Source organism: Scomber japonicus, chromosome 11 (genome assembly GCF_027409825.1).
Source record: "Scomber japonicus isolate fScoJap1 chromosome 11, fScoJap1.pri, whole genome shotgun sequence".
Lineage (NCBI taxonomy): Eukaryota > Metazoa > Chordata > Actinopteri > Scombriformes > Scombridae > Scomber > Scomber japonicus.
The window spans coordinates 31,115,684-31,136,823 of record NC_070588.1 but is presented as its reverse complement, the minus strand read 5'-3'; the positions used below and the strand labels follow the sequence as shown (position 1 = coordinate 31,136,823).

Sequence of the window (21,140 nt, the reverse complement as noted above, 5' to 3'; positions counted from 1 at the left end):
GAGACTATTAAATGACAACTATTAACATTAAAGAGTATGTGGCTAGACTTTACGAGAAATGACTTGCTGACAATGCACATTTAAATCAAAGATGTAAAAAATTGAATGGGTATATTTACTATAATTTTGGTATGTATCGAATTTATCAGCTCCTATGTGTGCATCTGTTATTACAATTTATGTTTTGTGATCTCTTTGACTTTTGTCTGATGTTTAACAATTCTTCTTTTCACTCTTCAGACAGCTTCACATCCACACCAACCTCCTGCTCCTCTCTCTGGCTGTATGTGGGCCTCCTACTGATGCAAGGAGGTCTGCAGGACAAAAGAAACAATGAGAGAGATGGAGGGTTGCAGTGAAAGTGATGAAGATGATGGCGTGATGTGTTCACCAAAGGAGGAAGGGTATGTGTGTCCAACAGAGACCGAGAGAGAGGAGGGGAGGGATTCAGTCGATAGAAAGGGATAAATGAGCTGTATGACAACAAAGAGCTGCAGCTCTCTGATGATCTCTGATGATGGAGGTTCAGGACAGAGCAGAGCTCTGCTTTCCACATCTCCCCAACATCTCCTGCAGGAGGCCGCTGTCTTCTGGGTCCGAAGCTGTGATTCTGAAAATTCTGCTTTTCTCCTTCACTGTGCTCACTATAGCTCTCAACCTGCTCGTCATCATCTCAGTCTCCCACTTCAGGTAGAGAAATATTTATGAGCAGATCCTTTTTTAAAAAAAAATAATAATAATTAAAAGACGTATTAATATGGACGTGGACAGATTTAATGGAATCATTTTGTTTGAGCTCTCACTAAATAATGTTGTACCTTGGAACATCAGGCTAATATTTTGTCTTCTTGAAAGTGTTTTTGCAACATACATCTCAAATGTCTCACTTTGACACCAGAGACAGTAGTTCATGCCCCTTCTCTCCCCAATAATTAATTAATGTCAACCCTAACCGAGTAGTTTTGATTAAAATTTGTTTATCCCTTTTTTGAACAGGTGTTTGAGTTGTTTTATCATTTAGATATATGGACTTGTTGGCTGAATGATGACTTTCTCTTTTCCTCCAGGCAGCTCCACACACCCACCAACATCCTGCTGCTCTCTCTGGCTGTATCAGACTTTCTTGTAGGCATTGTGGTGATGCCAGGAGCAATTGCCAAACAGATATCCTGCTGGTTTGTGGGTGATGTTGTATGTTCTCTGAGTATTTATATAGCCTTCATCATTATTTCTTCCTCAGTAGGAGACATGGTGCTCATATCAGTTGACCGTTATGTGGCCATTTGTGATCCTCTGCATTACACCACCAAAATCACTGTGAGAAGAGTTAAACTCTGTGTTTGTCTGTGTTGGCTCTTTTCTGCCTTATTCAGCATTGTCTTAGCAAAAGATTACCTGATTCATCCAGGTAAGTATAATTCCTGTCATGGAGAGTGTGTGATGGTAGTTGACTATATTTCAGGAGTTACTGACCTTGTACTGAGCTTTATTATTCCAGTTACTCTCATCATAATCCTGTATATGAGAGTCTTTGTGGTGGCTGTGTCTCAGGCTCGTGCCATGCGCTCTAATGTTACAGCTGGGACACTCCAGGTTTCAGTGATATCAAAGAAATCTGAGTTGAAAGCAGCCAGGACTCTTGGTATTATTGTAGTCGTCTTTCTAGTATGTTGCTTCCCATATTATTGTGCATCTCTTGTAGAGGACAAGTTATTCAATAGTTTATATGCATCCTTTTTGCTCTCTCTGTTGCATTTTAACTCCTGTCTGAACCCTGTGATATATGCCATGTTCTACCCCTGGTTTAGAAAATCTATTAAACTCATTGTGACTCTTCAGATACTGCAGTCTGGCTCCTCTGATGTCAACATACTGTAGAGAAGATGTGGAGTGACTAAGATGAGATCTGCTCTACAGACACTGAATTTATTTTTTTTAAATGGTCAAAATCCCCTCTTCTTTCTGTACATACTGTATGAACAATATAAGAACAGTCTGTGCTTCACTCTTCTCATAGTCACTTTTACATAGGATTTACTATTTGTTGTATAAACAGAAGAAGACTGATGCTACAGTTGGAGACAAACCTTTACATAAATAAACAGAAGCATTACAATTCCCATCTCTAACTCACAAAGATGATGGAATGGGGGTCGAGCATGTGTGGGGAGAAAATTGAGGAGTATCCATGAGCAAATGGACATGCTGCATTTTTCAATCCACTTGACATTTTGTTCTGTACCAAAAAAGTATTTATATATAAAGTCTATATAACCTCAGACTAAAGCTAAAATACAGGAGGAAGAGTATAACATTAATGAAATATTCGAATACATCATCATCATGAACAACAACAACTAGGTCTAGGTCTATACTAGACTGCGCAAGCCATCCCCTCCACTGCAACTTTGAGACTCTCCCCTCTGGCCGGAGATTTAGAGTTCCACTTTACAAATGTAACAGGACCAGAAACTGTTTTGTCCCCAGAGCGAAAACCCCTTCTAAATTTGCACAATACTGAATCACAGCTTTAAATTATTTTCTTAGTGGTTTCAATTCAGCCAGACTTGATTGTTGCTTGTGATTTGTCTGTCTTGTTTTTACATGTGATTATGTTTTTGATAGTTGTCTATTTTTTAACCTGTCTGCAAGTCAAGTTTCCCTTAGGGGACAATAAAAGCAACTGAACTGAACTTAACTGAACTGAACTACAACAACAATTAAAATACATCTCTAAACTCAAATCAATCAATCACAACCTTTTGGGTCACATTTTAGAATTATTACCTAAATGATGGAAACTGTCCCAGTTAGGGTTAGGGTTATATAATGAGCTCATGTCTTGCTGATGCCAGCAAGACATGAGCTCATTATTTAGGTTTGATGCATATCTTAAGATGCATATCTTATGTGATCACAGATGCTTTTTTGGCCTCGCACAGAGTATCCAGACCACAGATCAGAGAGCAGTCTTGAAGATGTAGTGTAAAATTTGGATGACAATTATCTAAGAAAGCCATTAATTATTTATTTAAAGTCTGTGTAAAGTCAGTTCATTGATTTACTTCTAAACATATTATACATTTTGGAATATGGTTACAAACATGTGAAAAGACTGAAAACTATGCAGTAATGAATTGTGGAGATAGAGCCTTAAACTGTTTCACCCTGTCATTTTTCCTGATTTTCTGAGCCTGCAAAAGAGGGCTACACTGTGACGTAGTGGCATACCCTTGGTCCCTCCCCTACTATATAAGACCGAAAGTCCACTCTCCTCAGTGGTTAACCTGCCTAGTGGCCAGTTATTGTTACTACATCTAACACTACTACTATAGTCTACAGTTAGCCAGTTAGCTGAGTTAGCTGCCAGCTGAGCTACGGGCAGAAAGAGCTGTAGCGTCCATGTTTCTGGTAGAGGTGGTGATTTTGATTGACAGGTGACACTTGGTAGGGGGCGGAGTTTCAGCGGACTCGGTGGGCACGCCCACAGTGTTTGGGAGCAGAGTCAGAGGCTGACTTTTACACAACTTTGAAGCATAATTTCATATATTTGGTGATTTTTTTTTAATCATTCAAATTTGGCAGGGTGGTTAACAACACACTTTTCTGTGGTATGTCAAACTCAAAACACATTTATTCTTACTTTACACAGACTTTAAAAGGTTTAATGATCAGGGACAATGCACATTAATAGTGTTTATCATCAGATAAAAGCATGGCCAAATGAGGATACTTTGATAAGGCTAACAATTACTTTGTGAAATTTGATAAACAGTGTCAAAATTTCCTCAAACAATAGGAATAGAGACGATGGTGGACCTCTATCCTGTATCTAGTATCCACTGCTGGGAAGAGGATGGCCAAGAGTACAGATGTTACCATGATGACCTCAGTGAGGAGCAACAAAGGAGGAAGAAATGGCTGGTGAAGGGGTCTGCTGCCTACAACAGTCTCAAGGCTGTTGTACTAAATAAAAACCTATTGAGCTAATTCAAATGACTTTGTCCAGACACACAGGTAACTTTGCTCATGAGTATTTGGTTGACCACATCTATCCCTAAATCACACTTGTATATTGAGGCTCAGTTGATGATATCAGTGAATCAGAAGAAGACCACTCAGAGAGACATGTGTAATATGATGCTTCATCTGTTCTTTGAGAAAACAAAAGTGATTTGGCAAATGTACAAGTTAAACGAATATGTACTTTCCCCCCCAAAGCATTAGAAATTAAATTTTGTTGTTACAGATATATAAAGTTGAAAATGTCCAAATGAAATTCTTAGTTTTTTAGGGGACCTTGAAGTGTTCCACAGCTCTTTGCTGAAATATGCAGAGAAGAGGCAGCACTTCACATACGTCACCATGCAGGCAAGATTCCAACTGAGTATGATTGACCACAATCACAATGTTGGCCATCAGCATGACCATACTCAGTCTGATAAGTATGAAAGATACAGCATGTCATGGAGATTACCAGCTTTGTTGTCACATGCACCCAAAAATAACATTTTTTTTTACACAGCTGTATACTATTGGAGGTATAATATAATCAAATTACTACTATTTTTTGTCAGCAAATTCTTGTGCTACTGTCATATCATAGTAACTCATTTATTGACCTACATTCCCCTCTAAGCTGAACTCAACTTGACTGTCTTGCTGGAGTTGTGAGTCCCCAGAGAAACCAAGTCAGAATTCACCATCCCTGTCCAACCACAGGACATTATTATTTCAGGCAAATATACTAAGTGAGGGAATAATATTATGTCTAAAGTAAATGTGTATAGAATTATCTTCCTCAGAATTATGACATTTTCCGACTTATGACTTTCATCACAGTATATTGACTTTGTATCTTAGAGTTATTGCTTTTTTTAGGTAAAAGTTTTTTACTGACTTTTCATTACCGAATTTTACTGTAGATCTCAGAATTTACTCATGGCAGAATTGTGACATTATTAGCATATAGTATTGACTTTTCATATCAGAATTGTGACTTCTTATGTTAGAAGTAGGACTTGGAGACCCCTGACATTCATCTTATCACCCACTAGTGGGTCCTGCTTACATGTTGAGAATGACTGGAATATATCACAGTTTATTCATTTTCATACAAAATGAATGCACATGTAGCATGCTCATCATCATTCTCATGTTTCTCATTCCCTGAAAAAAATATACAATATTAAGATCAGGACTTCAGAAAAGACTTGGTGCAGCATGTCATTCAACGGCGGCTTGGAGATCAGCAGTCCCACATCCATCCTCCAGTCAATATACCGGAAAACATTGCTCCCACTCCAAAGCCAAACAAAGACGACTTAGTGGCACAGCATACATCACGGTTTCCAAAATAACATGCAGGTGAAAACATGAAAGTGCTAGTGTCTGAGACTGACAAAGTCATATTTTTTGTTCTTCTAGGTTTACCAAACAAATGCAGCACTGTCAGAAATGTGCTATTTAGTTACTGCCTTAAAACTTTTAAAACAATTTTAGTTATTTATGCTCTCTTCTCGTACGTTTTTGAGAAGATGTTATAATCTGTTTCCTGATTTATTTTTAGCCAAATTATTTATTTATTTGCTGCTGTTTGTTATATTATGTTGTGAGTAATTATACAATCACATCGGAGGCCTGTACTACGAAGCTGTATTTTCTCTTATCGAGGTAACTTCAGGGTTAACCCTGGGTTTTCCGTACTACGAAGCTGGTTCACTTCTTACCGGGGTAAATCACCTTGGTAACTTATGCTGAACGGCTAACCTGCTCCGGAGCAGGTTATGTTCTGGATAAGAGATCAATGAGTACAAAAGCACCACCTCCTGACCAATCAGTTCTCTTAGAAAATGACCTGCCCATTCTTAAAAGATCCGGTCAACATTGGTGCGGATCATGAGAGGAGCGCTTAGGAGAGAAAGAGTTTTTAGTGATAGATGCAATTTTTTTTTAATTGGCCAAAATATATATTTAAGAAATAATCATTGAGGCACGTGGGGGATATTATTCTGTAGGTTTGACATCCTGAGATCAAAGGGTCCGGGAGCATAATAACTGTATTTATTTATTGTAATTGTAAAAAATTGACAAAAAGATATATTTGTAAAATAAGCCTTGTGGCACATGACGGATATTATTCTGTAATACAGTTGGTTTGACATCATTCACTCAAATGGTTGAAGCGCATAATAGGTTTGTATTTTGAATGTTGAATATTAAACTAACTTAATGTCGCTATGAAAGGAAGGGCACTGAGGAAGCGCTCTGCCCTAAACATATGTGCCGTAATAAAGTGGCATTGTGTGATAAGAGTGCTGTCCGTTTATATTGTCCAATAAATTAATATTGTATGATCTCATGAATTTACACATTAACAGAGTCGGCAATTTTCTGCCAGCATTTTTTGCTTTTGGCCTGGATGATGTGTTTGAATTCTTCATATTTATGAAAAATAATTGTCTGCTCCTCCATGGTAAAGTAATCTGCTCTGCAGAGTTTCTGCATGTTTGTGATTGGTCAGACGCTGCAAACACTTCCCCTTTATGTGAGCGTGCAGTGATCCAGATTGGAAAACCCTGGGTTGATTTACCGAGTTGATAACCAGCTTCGTAGTACCGCTTATCCTAGACTGCGAATGTCTGGGTAAATCAACCCAGGTAACGGAGAGATATCCTGGGTATGTTAATCCAGCTTCGTAGTACAGGCCTCGGCTGTTCCTGGACTGATGTTAAGTAGTCACTCTAATTTCGATGCTTTGCGATGAAATTTCAAACCCTCATAACTTGACTCCACATGGTCTGAGCTTTTCCAAATTTCATATGCTTGTTCAGTGTCCTGGTCTGAACACATGTACACTGTCATATTTAGTGACAGTCATAGCGCCACGTACTGGCAACAGGAAGTCACTTGCGTCATTTGTTCACTAATTACTCCCATAATCTTAAGTATTTACACCTGAAATTAACTCCGCTGAGACATAAGACCTTGGTGATGTTACATTCTGCAGCTCATGGCCCATCATCAAATACGGTTGCCATGACAACACATTCAACGCCATGAAAATACAATTACAGTTTTCTGGAGCAAAGGATGCCTCCACAGCAATGAAACTCAACACACACGTCTGGAGTGGGTTCATTTAACATCCTATATACTTCAATGGGATGGGTGTGACTAAACGGCTCAATAGCGCCCCCTTGAATATTTCAAAATTGAACCTCAGCCTTCTTGATTGACCTAGAAGAATGAAATTCGGTAGGTTTATGTATCATCTCCAGGCGCACAAAAACGCCATTTGGACCCATACCCTAAGTCCAACAGGAAGTCGGCCATCTTGGGAAAAATGCTCAATTGTGTGTGAGTTTTTTGATGATTTCAAGGCCACATATTTTAACAAACTAGTCCTAGGGATTTCATCCCATCCACGTCAAATTCACACAGAATCATCTTGAGACATTGGAGATGAAAAGTTATCAAAAGCTTTTTCCCCCGCCATTCCTGGTTGCCGTGGTGAAGCGGCGAATTTCCATGCTTCGCCATGAAATTTCAAACCCTCATAACTTGACTCCACATGGTCTGAGCTTTTCCAAATTTAATATGCTTGTTCAGCGTCCTGGTCTGAACACATGTACAGTCTCATATTTAGTGACAGTCATAGCGCCACCTACTGGCAAGAGGAAGTGACTTGCTTCATTCTTTCACTAATTACTCCCATAATCATCAAGTATTTACACCTGAAATTGACAAAGCTGAGACATAAGACCTTGGTGATGCTACATTCTCCGACCGAGACACAGCCCGACATGCGTGGGGGCGCGAGGGCCCGTTCATCACTGCTTGCAGTTTTAATTTTATTTATTTCTACTATGACCTGAAAAGTGAGGTTACCATGTTTACTGTAATATGTGAAATGTGGTCTGTTTTTTTAATAGTTGTTTTATGTTGCATGTTGCTGTTTTTCTTTTCTCTCTTTTGCTTTTATATGATACTGTCATTCACATGCGCATTATTATTGTCAATTTGTGTATTAAAAATCAATTAACAAAGTTCAGACACCTTCACACCTGCTCCTCTCTCTGGCTGTATGTGGGCCTCCTACTGATGCTGAATTAAATCCTTTGATAAGCATCCTAAGCATATATAGGAATAACATGAACCATGTGATCGCTGGCTTGTTTTACCCCTTGTTTACAAAAGCTCTTAAACTCATTGTGACTCTTATACAGAGACCCTCAAGTCCCCTAAAAGTGATTATTTGTGGTAATTAAAGGTGATTACTGTTGTTAACACTCTTGTATTACATGAACAACAAATTGCAATCATTTGTGCATAACTGCATCAATAACAGTTTAGAGGGCCAATTTAAAAATGCTTGATTGGCTTAATAGTTTAACACTTTGAACACTTAACTTGAAGCTGTATGGGATTTTCCATCTGTACAAACTTAAAGTGGTTCTACAACATACGCTTAAACAAATGAAACATAACAACCCTGCATTGGCATTTTTTCACGCAGTGCTCATGTCTGCCTGAATGCAGACTTAACGATGAGGAGGGAAGGAGGGCTGTAGGACAAAAGAAACAATGAGAGAGGAGTGTTGCGGTGAAAGTAATGAAGATGATGCCGTGATGTGTTCACCAAAGGAGGAAGGGTATGTGTGTCCAACAGAGACTGAGAGAAGAGGGAAGGGATTGAGTCAATAGAAAGGGATAAATGAGCTGTATGACAACAAAGAGCTGCAGCTCTCTGATGATCTCTGATGATGGAGGTTCAGGACAGAGCAGAGCTCTGCTTTCCACATCTCCCCAACATCTCCTGCAGGAGGCCGTTGTCTTCTGGGTCCGAAGATGCATCTCTGAAAATTCTGCTTTTCTCCTTCACTGTGATCACTGTAACTCTCAACCTGCTCGTCATCATCTCAGTCTCCCACTTCAGGTAGAGAAATAATTATCAGAATATCCTTAATTTTTTAAAAATGTATAAATTAAAAGACGTATTAATATGGACGTGGACAGATTTAATGGAATAATTTTGTTTGAGCTCTCACTAAATAATGTTGTACCTTGGAACACCAGACAATATTCTGTCTTCTTGAAAGTGTTTTAGCAAGATACAACTCAAATGTCTCACTTTGACACCAGAGACAATGGTTCATGTCCCTTCTTCCCCCAATAATCAATGAATGTTAACTTAAACCATTTAGTTTTGATTATCTACACTCAACAATGTGTTAACTACAGATGTGGTAGATCAGAAAACATTCTTTTATCCATTTTTTCAACAGGTGTTTGAGTTGTTTTATCATTTAGACATATGGACTTGTTGGCTGCATGATGACTTTCTCTTTTCCTCCAGGCAGCTCCACACACCCACCAACATCCTGCTGCTCTCTCTGGCTGTATCAGACTTTCTTGTGGGCATTGTGGTGGTTCCAGGAGCAATTGGCAAACGTATATCCTGCTGGTTTGTGGGTGATGTCCTATGTTCTCTGTGTTATTATATATGCTTCATCATTATTTCTTCCTCAGTAGGAGACATGGTGCTCATATCAATTGACCGTTATGTGGCTATTTGTGATCCTCTGCATTACACCACCAAAATCACTGTGAGAAGAGTTAAACTCTGTGTTTGTCTGTGTTGGCTCTTTTCTGCCTTATTTAGCATTGTCTTTACAAAAGATTACCTGACTCATCCAGGTAAGTATAATTCCTGTCATGGAGAGTGTGTGATTGTAGTTGACTATATTTCAGGAGTTACTGACCTTGTACTGAGCTTTATTATTCCAGTTACTCTCATCATAATCCTGTATATGAGAGTCTTTGTGGTGGCTTTGTCTCAGGCTCGTGCCATGCGCTCTAATGTTACAGCTGGGACAGTCCAGGTTTCACTGATATCAAAGAAATCTGAGTTGAAAGCAGCCAGGACTCTTGGTATTATTGTAGTTGTCTTTCTAGTATGTTGCTTCCCATATTATTGTGCATCTCTTGTAGAGGACAAGTTATTCAATAGTTTATATGCATCCTTTTTGCTCTCTCTGTTGCATTTTAACTCCTGTCTGAACCCTGTGATATATGCCATGTTCTACCCCTGGTTTAGAAAATCTATTAAACTCATTGTGACTCTTCAGATACTGCAGTCTGGCTCCTCTGATGTCAACATAGTGTAGAGAAGATGTGGAGTGACTGAGATGAGATCTGCTCTACAAACACTTTTTTACAATTCTTACTTCTCCTTCTGTAAAACTCATTGTTAGTTTCATGTATCAATTACAACCTATTGCATATTTAGGATAAAATACATTTAATGCATTTTATCCTAAATATGCAAGTCAGACTGAAGATGCATCAGCACATTTTGTGGCCTCACTGAGCATTCAGGTCACAGATCAGAGAGCAGACATGAAGATACATTTAATCAAAGTAGTTTATTGTCATTGCTACAAGAAAAATAGGCGATACAAGTTAAGAAATTTGCAATACTACAATAAATAAATAAATAGATAGATCGATGGCACCATACAGGACTAAAATCAATAAAGTGCCATGAAAAATAAAAGTGCATGAGCTGAGTGCAAATGTTGCAGCTAGTGCAGACGCCTCAGCAGTTCAGTTCAAGTTATGTATTTAGTATTACAGATTAAAGTTTCTTGGTTGAAACTAATGCCTCAACCTTTGAGACATTATAAATGACACATCAACATTAACTACAACTACTGTTTCTTTATATCTCTTAAATAAAATAAAAACAGTATTGTTCAAGGTTTGAACTGCCTTGTCACAATGTTTTGTCAGCATAGAAAAAACAGTTATGATAATACAAGCAAAGAGTCATCAGCATCCAATAAAAGAGGGAGAGAGAAAAAGGAGGCGCAGCAACATGCTGGTTCCACAGTTGGAAAAGTTTTCAGAAATATAAGTAGGCAAGTAAATTCACAGATACTGTAAAAATACTACAGAATAAATATGCGTTCATGCGTATTAGCAACAATATTTAATATATTAATATTAAAATTGCTGACTCATTTAGCTGAATGTCAATATATTATATTACATTACTGTATTATTCTGAATTGGGGGAGTGTATTTTCATGACTTTGTATCCTGTTGTATTGTCTATTCAATAATATTGCATCATGTAGATTGAAAATGTTTGTTAAGTAAAATAATCATCTAGGTTAGGTTAGGTTAGGTTACTTTATTGGTCTCCCTAGGGAGAAATTTATTTTGGAGACAGGGACAGTGTTGCATAAATAACATACAATAAAAAACAAAACAACATGCAATACAGACATACGGTAAAAAGACAGACAGTGGTGGAACAAACGCAACCTGACATTGGATGATCCTACTCATGTACCGCCATATACCCCCTCCTCCCCATCAAAGCATTCACACAGGCATTCACATCACCTCCCATCACCCCCTCCACATCACCATAGCAACCTACCAAAACATTCATTCCATCATAAATATGGGTTCCGTCACACATCCCAGCATTCCATCACAGATACTCATAGATCCGTTCATTCACATACATCCACCCATTATCTGGAGTCATAATACACAAATTCATTTCCATACATAAAACCATCACATACATTCATTTCTGGTTGTTAAGAACCTTAATTGATATAGGAACAAAAGAGTGTTTATATCGATTGTGCCTGCACAGAGGAAGTCTATATCTCTTCCCAGAATTCAGAAGAGCATATTCAGTGTTCAAAACGTGAGCACTGTCCGATAAAATGGCATTTGTCTGTCTCATAGTCGCCTGCTCAAACAGGTCCTGTGGATTAAGGGGGGGTGTTGTTCCCATAATCTTACCTGCAGTTCTAACTAGGCTTGAGATCTCAGCTCTGGATTTAACTGTTAGATTACCAAACCAGCTGGTGATTCCATAACGGAGGACTGACTCAATTGTTGCTCTGTAAAAAATCAACATAATATTTTTACAGACTCCAAAAACCCTGAGCCTACGTAAAAAATGAAGACGCTGGTGGATTCTGGCACACACATTGGCCACCTGTGTGCGCCAGCTCAGGTCGCTGTCAACGTGTACTCCCAAGTACTTGAAGGTTTTCACCTGTTTGATATCTTGGCCATGGACGGCCACAGGACTATGGTCTCCAACTGATCTAGGATCAAGCAGCATCTCTACAGATTTTATTGTGTTAATATGCAGCAGATTCGCATCACACCAGTTGGCAAACTTGTCAACTGCAGTTCGGTGAACACTTAAATTATTATTGGCATTGAGCAGGCTAAGAATGACTGTGTCATCAGAAAATTTTACTATGAATTGGTTTGGCTCAGAACTGACACAGTCGTTGGTATACAACGTGAACAGAAAAGGTGAACTGACACACCCCTGAGGGGCACCAGTGCTACATTCAGCCAAATCAGACAGAGCTGAGTTGAACTTGACCTGCTGTGGCCTATTGGATAAAAAGGAGTAGTACCACCTCACTAAAAAAGGGTTAACATTCAACTGAACTAGTTTTTTAAGAAGGATGTGTGGCTGGATAAGATTAAAAGCAGAACTAAAATCGACAAAAAGAAGTCTGACATATCCAGCTGGATTTTCTAGGTGCTTCAGGGCAAGATGCATTATAGTCGCTATAGCATCACTCGTGCTGCGATTCTTAGTATAGGCAAACTGATATTTATCAAGCACTGGTTCCACAGCTATTCGAAGTTTCCCTATCAAGATCTTCTCTAGTGATTTAAAAACATTTGAGGTTATGGCCACCGGCCAGTAGTCATTGTCCTCCTTGGGACTGACCTTTTTAGGTATGGGAATTACCATTGATTTCTTCCAGAGCCTTGGAACTGTATACGTATCTATGGAGAGCTGGAATAGTTTCTGCCAGGCCGGAGACAGCTCCTCATCAAAAGATTTCAAAATAAAAGCTGACAGATTGTCCGGGCCTGTTGCCTTGTTAGTGTGAGTATTTTTAAAAACTTTAGTGACTGTTTCTAGGTCAATTTCAATTCTATCCACATTAAAATCACAAATCACATTTTCCAAGACATCAGCACATTCTGCACTGTTATCAACATTAAAACGCATATAAAAATTGTTCAGTTCATTTGCCCTGGCAGTTTCATTGTAGGCGAAAAGAGTCTTCTTTTTAGCGTCCATGTTAGTCATATGTCTGATTGAGTCCCATAGTTTCTTTGTTTTGCATTCCGCCAGGTCTTGTTCTGCCCGGTCCCTATATTGCTGCCGCGCTGTTATTATCTGTAGGGTCAGGTCCTTTTGGGCTGCTCGGACCTCCGCTTTGTCCCCCAGCCTAAAAGCAGTCCTTTTCCTTTTAATACAGTCCTTAATGTCAGTGGTGAAGTAGGGTTTATTGTTAGGATACCGTTTAACAATTTTCCTGGGTATGACAGAGTCGATGCAAAAGTTAATATAGTCAGTAATTGCTTCTGTAGCATTGTCTATGTCTGCATCCTTGAGAAAAATATCCCAGTCTGTGCAAAGAAAGCAGCCCTTCAACTCCTCCAGTTTGTCATTAGTCCATACCTTCACAGTCTGAGTGACTGGTTTAGTAGTTTTAAAAACTGACCGGTATGTGGGAAGCAGCTGTATTACATTATGGTCAGAGTTTTTGAGTGGAGGTCTGGCTCTAGCAGTATAGGCATCCTTAATATTTCCATAACATTTATCCAGTATGTTATTATTCCTGGTGCTACACTTCACGTATTGGTCAAAACCTGGCAGGGTTTTATTTAAACTACAGTGATTGAAATCGCCAAGTATCAGCATTGGGGCGTTGGGCTTGATTTCTAAGTGACGGTGGACACAGTCTGCAATTAAGTTCGCTGCCCTGCCCGCATTCCCGCTGGGTGGGATGTAAACAACACACACAAATAAATTAGTGAATTCCCTGGGGAGATAGTGTGGCCGCAAGGTAACACACAAAAGCTCTACGTCAGGGGTGCATATCCTCTCTCTCACTGCAAAGTTCCGGCACCAGCTGTCCTTGATATAGATACACACGCCCCCTCCGCGGAGTTTACCCGAGTTCACATCTCTGTCCAAACGTACATGGGAAAAACCCTCGATTTGAATAAAATTATCCGGGACATCCTTGCCAAACCATGTCTCCGTGAAAGCCATAATGCCAGACTCACGGTACTCATAGCAGGCTCCCACCTGTTGGCGCAGATCATCCAATTTATTTTTAAGGGAGCGGGGATTGCATAGGAGCATAGGCGGTAGCGGTAGCTTGGTGGCTGACCGAATACGTCGCCTGATGCCGCCTCTCCTACCTCGCTTCCTGGCCCTGCCTCGCTGGTGTTTCCCCCCGTGGTGTCGGCGCAGATGGCAAGGCACATCCCGCAGAAGATCAGGTGACGGTAGAGCCAAGCTATCCCGCAGTCCCAAGAGCTCCGTATAGCTGTACGTTCTCAGGCCGCTGTTGTTGAGGGGGTCGTCCCCCATGCACTGGATGACTTGGCCAGCCAGGATCAGCCATGCCAACGCCAACACCTCCATTCCCCGCCAATTCACTCCACATACACGCATCATACAGCTCAAAGCGTGAGTAGTCCCCTCCAATAAATCTGCACATTTATTCCACCTGAACCTGACATTAGACGGGAACATTACAAACAAATAAAAGACATAATAAAAGACATGCAACAGGAGCCCCTCTCCATGTCGCCAGCAGAGCAGCGCCATGTTGTGTTGTGTTAGAGGAGAAGACGTCTAAGCAAGTTGAGCAGTCAAATATTTAATAATGGCCCTTTAACTAAATTTCCTCATTCATAGTTTATATCAAATCTACTAATACATTTCCATTATAGATAACGATGTAAACACACTTACATTTAAATCCCAATAAATATGAGCTTGTAACCTTTTATACACTTATACAGGTACTTAACTCCTGTCTTTATGGTAATGTCACAGATTTCTAAAGATTTTCTACCATGCTGCATGTAAGACTCACAATGGTAACATCCAGTTAAATAAAAATTACTTTTTCTCACTCTTAATTGCGTCCCTCTATCAATTGCTTATTTATCTCTTTTATAAACCCAATATATGTCATAAAATCTGTAAAATAAGAGTATTTTTACATCATTACATTTTGTATCTAACTGTAACATAGTTTTGATGTCAGTGGGTCAGAATAATGTGGCTGAGCTCTGAACCATTATGAACAATGTGACACTGTCAGTTTCTCACTCCATCTGAGTCGCGAATAATGAGGCCTCATCCTTTAAACATATCAAATACTTTAATATTACTTTCCTAGGAATTTCTTCCTACTGCTCTCCAGTTGTTACTTTATTCCTCTTCGCTGTTCTGTGTTAAAGGTCTGGACACTGAACGGAGGACAGAGTTGCCCTGCTAATAAGCGGTTACAGAGGTAGTCAGTTTCATTGGTGACCGTGTTAAATGGTGACTTCACGATCAATTAACACAACGCACTATGATTAAAAAGTGCAAGCTTGTTCTTCTGAGTCATGTTTGTGTAGTATGCAGTACTACAGATACTTGTGTAAAAAAGACTCCAGTAAAAGCAGACGTACTGATTCAACTGACCCAACCAGTCGAGGCAGATGTTCTCCCACTCTGAGTCTGGTTCTGCCTGAGGTTTCTTCCTGTTAAAAGGGAGTTTGTTCTTGCCACAGTTGCTCATGTGGGAATGTTGGGTCTCTTTAAAGTTAAAACCTGAAGAGGTTTCTGTTTAGAACCTGCTCTACGTGTAAAGTGCCTTGAGATAACTTTGTTGTGATTTGGCGCTATACAGATTGATTGATTGAACTCTTTACTCCAGTAAAAGTAAGACTTGGTTTAATGACTTAGAAGTCGCCAAATGACTTACTTTAACGAATTTTGTTTATATAATGCAAATTTTTAAAATATTACTTTTATGAGGGTCACAGTCACAGACAATGAACTTGGCATTTCATAGTTGTAACCCTAACCCTAACCCAGCGGTGCAGCAGATGTAATGAAGTCCTATTCATTCATTAAAGGTTGAATATGTAGTATATTCATTAAAAGCTATATATTTTTTTTAAAATAATACACCCACGGGGCATTTTGAGGGGTACAGAATGAAAGTATTGCTTTTCCATAAAAAAAAAAAAAATTAGTCTGAATTAATATTTTTAAAATTTTTTGACGGGTTCAACAATGACTTTCTGACACGTTCTGTGTACATTGTACCAGCCAATTAGCGGCCGGAATTGCGGGTTGCCAGGGTTGTCTGTTGTTCCGGCGCAGCTACTGTAGGCTGGCACTGGGTGAAATGGAGTTGTAAACAAACACAGCCATGTTGGACTCACTAAAACTGCTTTTACGCTAAAGCCATAAATGCACTTAACTGCATTAAATAATGGTACAGTGTCACCCTGTGGAGTATTTAGGCTACTACCTTACATCTACACCTTGTCGATTTCTCTGCGGGTTCCTCCTTGGAATGCTGGGCCTGTGAAGTGTGTTGGTGTCTCTGACCATTATGTTCTCCTCCCCTCCTTGACTCATTTGTCCCGCTTCAACTTCCAACTCCTCTCTTCCTGTGTGTTCATCCAGCCTGTTTGTTGTCCCAGGTAAGTCTCCCTCCTCAATTTTCTCTGTGTTATCCTCCCAATCCTACATGATGTCTGACTCAAATCCCTCACTGCACCAGCCTGCTCCACTCTCTCTGTATCACCATCCTCTTTTCACACCACATACACAGGTATGCCCGGTTGCTTCTTTACCACAATGTATGGCTGTGACTCCCATCTGTTTCTCAGTTTCTGCTGTCCCTCCACATAACATACTTTGACCAGGACTCTGTCTCCCGGGCTGAAAAATTCTTTGCTTTTTGGTCATAGTATGTTTTCTGCTGTCCCTTAGCATGCCGGGAGGCCTGATTAACCTGGATGTAGGCTTGTGACAGACAGTCATGCAGAGTCTGGACATATTCGCTGTATCCAAATGGCTCATTGGTGGTAGAAAGCCCAAAATTCAGGTCAACTGGAAGCCTGGGATGTCTTCCAAACATCGGGTAGTACAGTGTGTATCCAGTTGAATCATGTCTGGTGCAGTAATAAGCATGTGTCATTGCATCCACATACTCATGTCAGCGGGGTTTCAAATGAGGCTCTCATGTCCCCAGCATGTCCATGAGGGTCCGGGTGAACCTTTCAGTGGTCCTGTTGCCCTGAGGGTGGTAGGGGATTGTGTGTGTCTTGGTGATACCAGTACACTTACACAGCTCATTCATGACAGCACTTTCGAAATTGCGTCCTTGGTCTGCATGCAATTTGCTTCAGTCAGTGAGAATAAATGGAATTCTCTTTCCATCAGCCGTGATTGCATCTTTTATTTTTTGATAAGGAAAATGTTTTTGAAGTGTTTTGTTTTTGTGACAGGTTGATTTTATAAAAAGTGTTAAGTGTACCAAATTCATAAGGCAGTGAAAACAGTCATTATCAAATCAGTCATCAGAAAACGTTAAAAGAGAATCCATTTATAAATGCTATGTTGGAATAAATGTGAATGTACTTTTCACAAAAAATACTTAAGTTATGTGAAAGAGGTTGAAATGATAAAAAACTAGGTTAAACGGTTATGAATATACCAGATGAGTTGATCTGTGATCGACCTGTTGAAACCTTAATCAAGGTTGATTAGTTTTGCCTGCCGAGGTCGGAAGGGGGAGCTCTTGGCCACTCTGCTTCACTCCTGATGAAGCTGCCAGGGAGGAAGCCTTGTGTCCGAGTAGTAGTAGTAGTAGTGTCCCTTTTTCAGGTATATTATGAATATATTTTGTTCTTAAACTCTAGAAAACAGTTGTAAATAGTTTTGTGCATGTTTTATGTACATATTAACTGTATGTTGTATGTTTCTGAGCAGCGAACGTTGTTATGTTAAAATCCCTCAATGAGATACGATTGGAGCGGCTAGCTTACTTCCGTTCTCATGGCGGGCGGCACGAAGCAATACCTTCATAAGCATGCGCATAATGATAGTGTGTATAGTAAGTAAATGTTCAAACTGCCCTGAAGTCATGCCGTTCATGAGATGCATTACATGGCTTTCAGTGAAGCATAATTTCATCATTACAGCCCGTCATGTTCCAGGTCACGTAAATGTCATTGCTGATTCTTTATCTCGTTTCAAATTTCTCTGCCCAGGAGCCAATGAACCTTAAGCTTCATTGGGTCATTGCTGATCAAAAGCCCTGCTGCTCAAGCTTCATTGAGTCATTGTTGATCAAAAGACCCGCTGCCCGAGCTCCATCGAGTCATTGTTGATCAAAAGACCCGCTGCCCGAGCTCCATCGAGTCATTGTTGATCAAAAGCCCTGCTGCTCAAGCTCCTTCGAGTCTTTGCTGACCAAAAGTCCTGCAAGTTCAAGCTCCATCGAGTCATTACTGACCAAAAGCCCTGCAAGCTCAAGGTTCATCAGTCATTGCTGACCAAAAGCTTGCAAGCTCAGCTACATTGAGTCATTGCAGACCAAAAGCATACAAGGTCAAGCCCCATCGGGTCACGTCAACCAACAGCCTCAGCAGGCTCTAGCTCCATCAGGTCTTTGCTGACCTAAGCATACTCATTTCTTGTTACTAACTGTTCTGTTTAATTTCTTGCAGTCATGTGTCTCCTCTAATTAAATGTTCAAAACCATGTAGGTGAATACATTTTCTTTGGGGGTCTCTAAGGATATGGCATAAAAAGGGGGCTCAGCCCCTTTATTTTGGGAGTCTACATATATATGCAGCCATCCGGGGAAAATTCCTCATGGACTTTGAGCGCCAAAGACTTCATCATTTACTAAATTGTTCATCACATATTCACAATAAATATCTTTCTATTCACTTGTCTCTCCTGATTGAAATGAAGCTAGCAGAAGTTCAGTCAGGAAGACTTTAACTTACAGGCATAATTGGTAACTTTTCTGCCTTCTTCAAGCATGCTCATCTATTACCTAGTTTTCTATGTCCAAGGGCGTTATCTCAATTGTTACCAGTCACCTGTTATCTCGGCAACCAATAGCAAAACGCCACACTTCAGCCTCAGCCTATCATTTTGTAGCGGTCCATTTAAATGTGCCTCTCTCTCTTTGCTCCAATCCTGTCATACAGCTCTTCGCGTGCCCCACCACCTCCCCATCTCCGCCATCCTCTTCAGGATCCACAGTCCATTCCCATCTGCCATCTTCTCTTCAGACTCATCAGCAATCACCACCAGCAGTGTCCGGATCACATATATATGCAGCCGTCCAGGGAAAAGGGCCTGAAGAAATGTAGTCTCTGCTGACCTTTTATCACTGTTGCTAGTGTATTTGACCCAGCTAACACTGACGTTACAGGGAATGAACAGCAGACCCCTGCAGGGGATCATAGAGACAGAGCCCGCAGGTGGATGCTGGGGAGGTGGTGGAATTGAGCAACAGCAGCAAAAGTGATGGCAAAGCAGAGGCAACAGCAGTGCAATCAACAAGTAATAGCAGCAGCAGCAGCTATATTTTTTTTTACTGAATGGCAATATATCGATATATATCAATATCTATTCTGTAATGTAATTAGATTGTGCTCAATTCGCAGCACTAATGGCTTAATATCTTTTGTTGGAGGAAAAAACTAAAAAAATGCAGTCAGTTCTAAGTCAAAGCCACATGTGCCAAATGACACACAGGCATCTTCATTAGCAGAGGGCAGCACAATATAATAAATTGAACAAAAATACACCTCTCTATCTCTCCCTCCCTAGATAAATAGATAAAGAGTGGGGAGAACGAGTATTTGATACACTGATGATTTTGCAGGTTTTCCCACTTCTCTGTGGTCTGTAATTTTTTATTATAGGTACTTTTCAACTGTGAGTGACGGAATCTAAAACAAAAATCTAGAAAATCACATTGTATGATTTTTAAGTACTTCATTTGCATTTTATTGCATGAAGTTTTTGATACATCAGAAAAACAGAACTTAATATTTGGTACAGAAACCTGTTTGCAATTACAGAGATCAGTTGTTTCCTGAAGTTCTTGACCAGGTTTGCACACACTGCAGCAGGAATTTTCGCCCACTCCTCCATATAGATCTTTTCCAGATCCTTCAGGTTTCAGTGCTGTCGCTGGGCAATATGGACTTTCAGCTCCCTCCAAAAATGTTCTATTGGGTTCAGGTCTGGAGACTGGCTAGGCCACTCCAGGAGCTTGAGATGCTTCTTACGAGCTCCTTTGTTGCCCTGGCTGTGTGTTTGGGGTCGTTGTCATGCTGGAAGACCCAGCTACGACCCATCTTCAATGCTCTTACTGAGGGTAGGAGGTTGTTGGGCAAGATCTCGCGATACATGGTCCCATCCATCCTCCCCTCAATACGGTGCAGTCGTCCTGTCCCCTTTGCAGAAAAGCATCCCCAAAGAATGATGTTTCCACCTCCATGCACAGTGAGTGAAGTTTAGAACAAAAAGCTCTATTTTTGTCTCAGACTACATGACCATCTTCCATTCCTCCTCTGGATCATCCAGATGGTCATTGGCAAACTTCAGATGGGCCTGGACATGTGCTGGCTTGAGCAGGGGGAGCTTGCGTGCACTGCAAGATTTCAATCCATGACGGCGTAGTGTGTTACTAATTGTCCCAGCTCTCTTCAGGCCATTGACCAGGTCCTGCCGTGTAGTTCTGGGCTGATCCCTCACCTTCCTCATGATCATTGATGCCCCACGAGGTGAGATCTTGCATGCAGCCCCAGACCGAGGGAGATTGACCGTCATCTTGAACTTCTTCCATTTTCTAATAATTGCGCCAACAGTTGTTGCCTTCTCACCAAGCTGCTTGCCTATTGTCCTGAAGCCCATCCCAGCCTTGTGCAGGTCTACTATTTTATCCCTGATGTAAGGACTTGGCCATTGTGGAGAGGTTGGAGTCTGTTTGATTGAGTGTGTGGACAGGTGTCTTTTATACAGGTAACGTGTTCAAACAGGTTCAGTTAATACAGGTAATGAGTGGAAAACAGGAAGGCTTCTAAAAGAAAATCTGTGAGAGCCGGAATTCTTACTGGTTGGTAGGTGATCAAATACTTATGTCATGCAATAAAATGCAAATTAATTATTTAAAAATCAGACAATGGATTTTCTGGATTTTTGTTTTAGATTTGGTCTCTCACAGTTGAAGTGTACC

General features: G+C 40.3%; 2 protein-coding genes across 2 annotated transcripts; both read left to right on the top strand.

Annotated features, from left to right (window-relative positions):
* The first annotated feature begins 517 nt into the window (after positions 1–517).
* Positions 518–1,878, top strand: LOC128367800 (trace amine-associated receptor 13c-like). Its single transcript, XM_053328449.1, has 2 exons — positions 518–690; positions 1,068–1,878. Exons 1-2 carry the CDS (start codon positions 518–520, stop codon positions 1,876–1,878), a joined length of 984 nt encoding a protein of 327 aa, XP_053184424.1.
* A 6,887-nt stretch (positions 1,879–8,765) lies between these two features.
* LOC128367799 (trace amine-associated receptor 13c-like) lies at positions 8,766–10,169 on the top strand. The gene is made up of 2 exons (XM_053328448.1): positions 8,766–8,938; positions 9,359–10,169. Exons 1-2 carry the CDS (start codon positions 8,766–8,768, stop codon positions 10,167–10,169), a joined length of 984 nt encoding a protein of 327 aa, XP_053184423.1.
* The last annotated feature ends 10,971 nt before the right edge of the window (positions 10,170–21,140 follow it).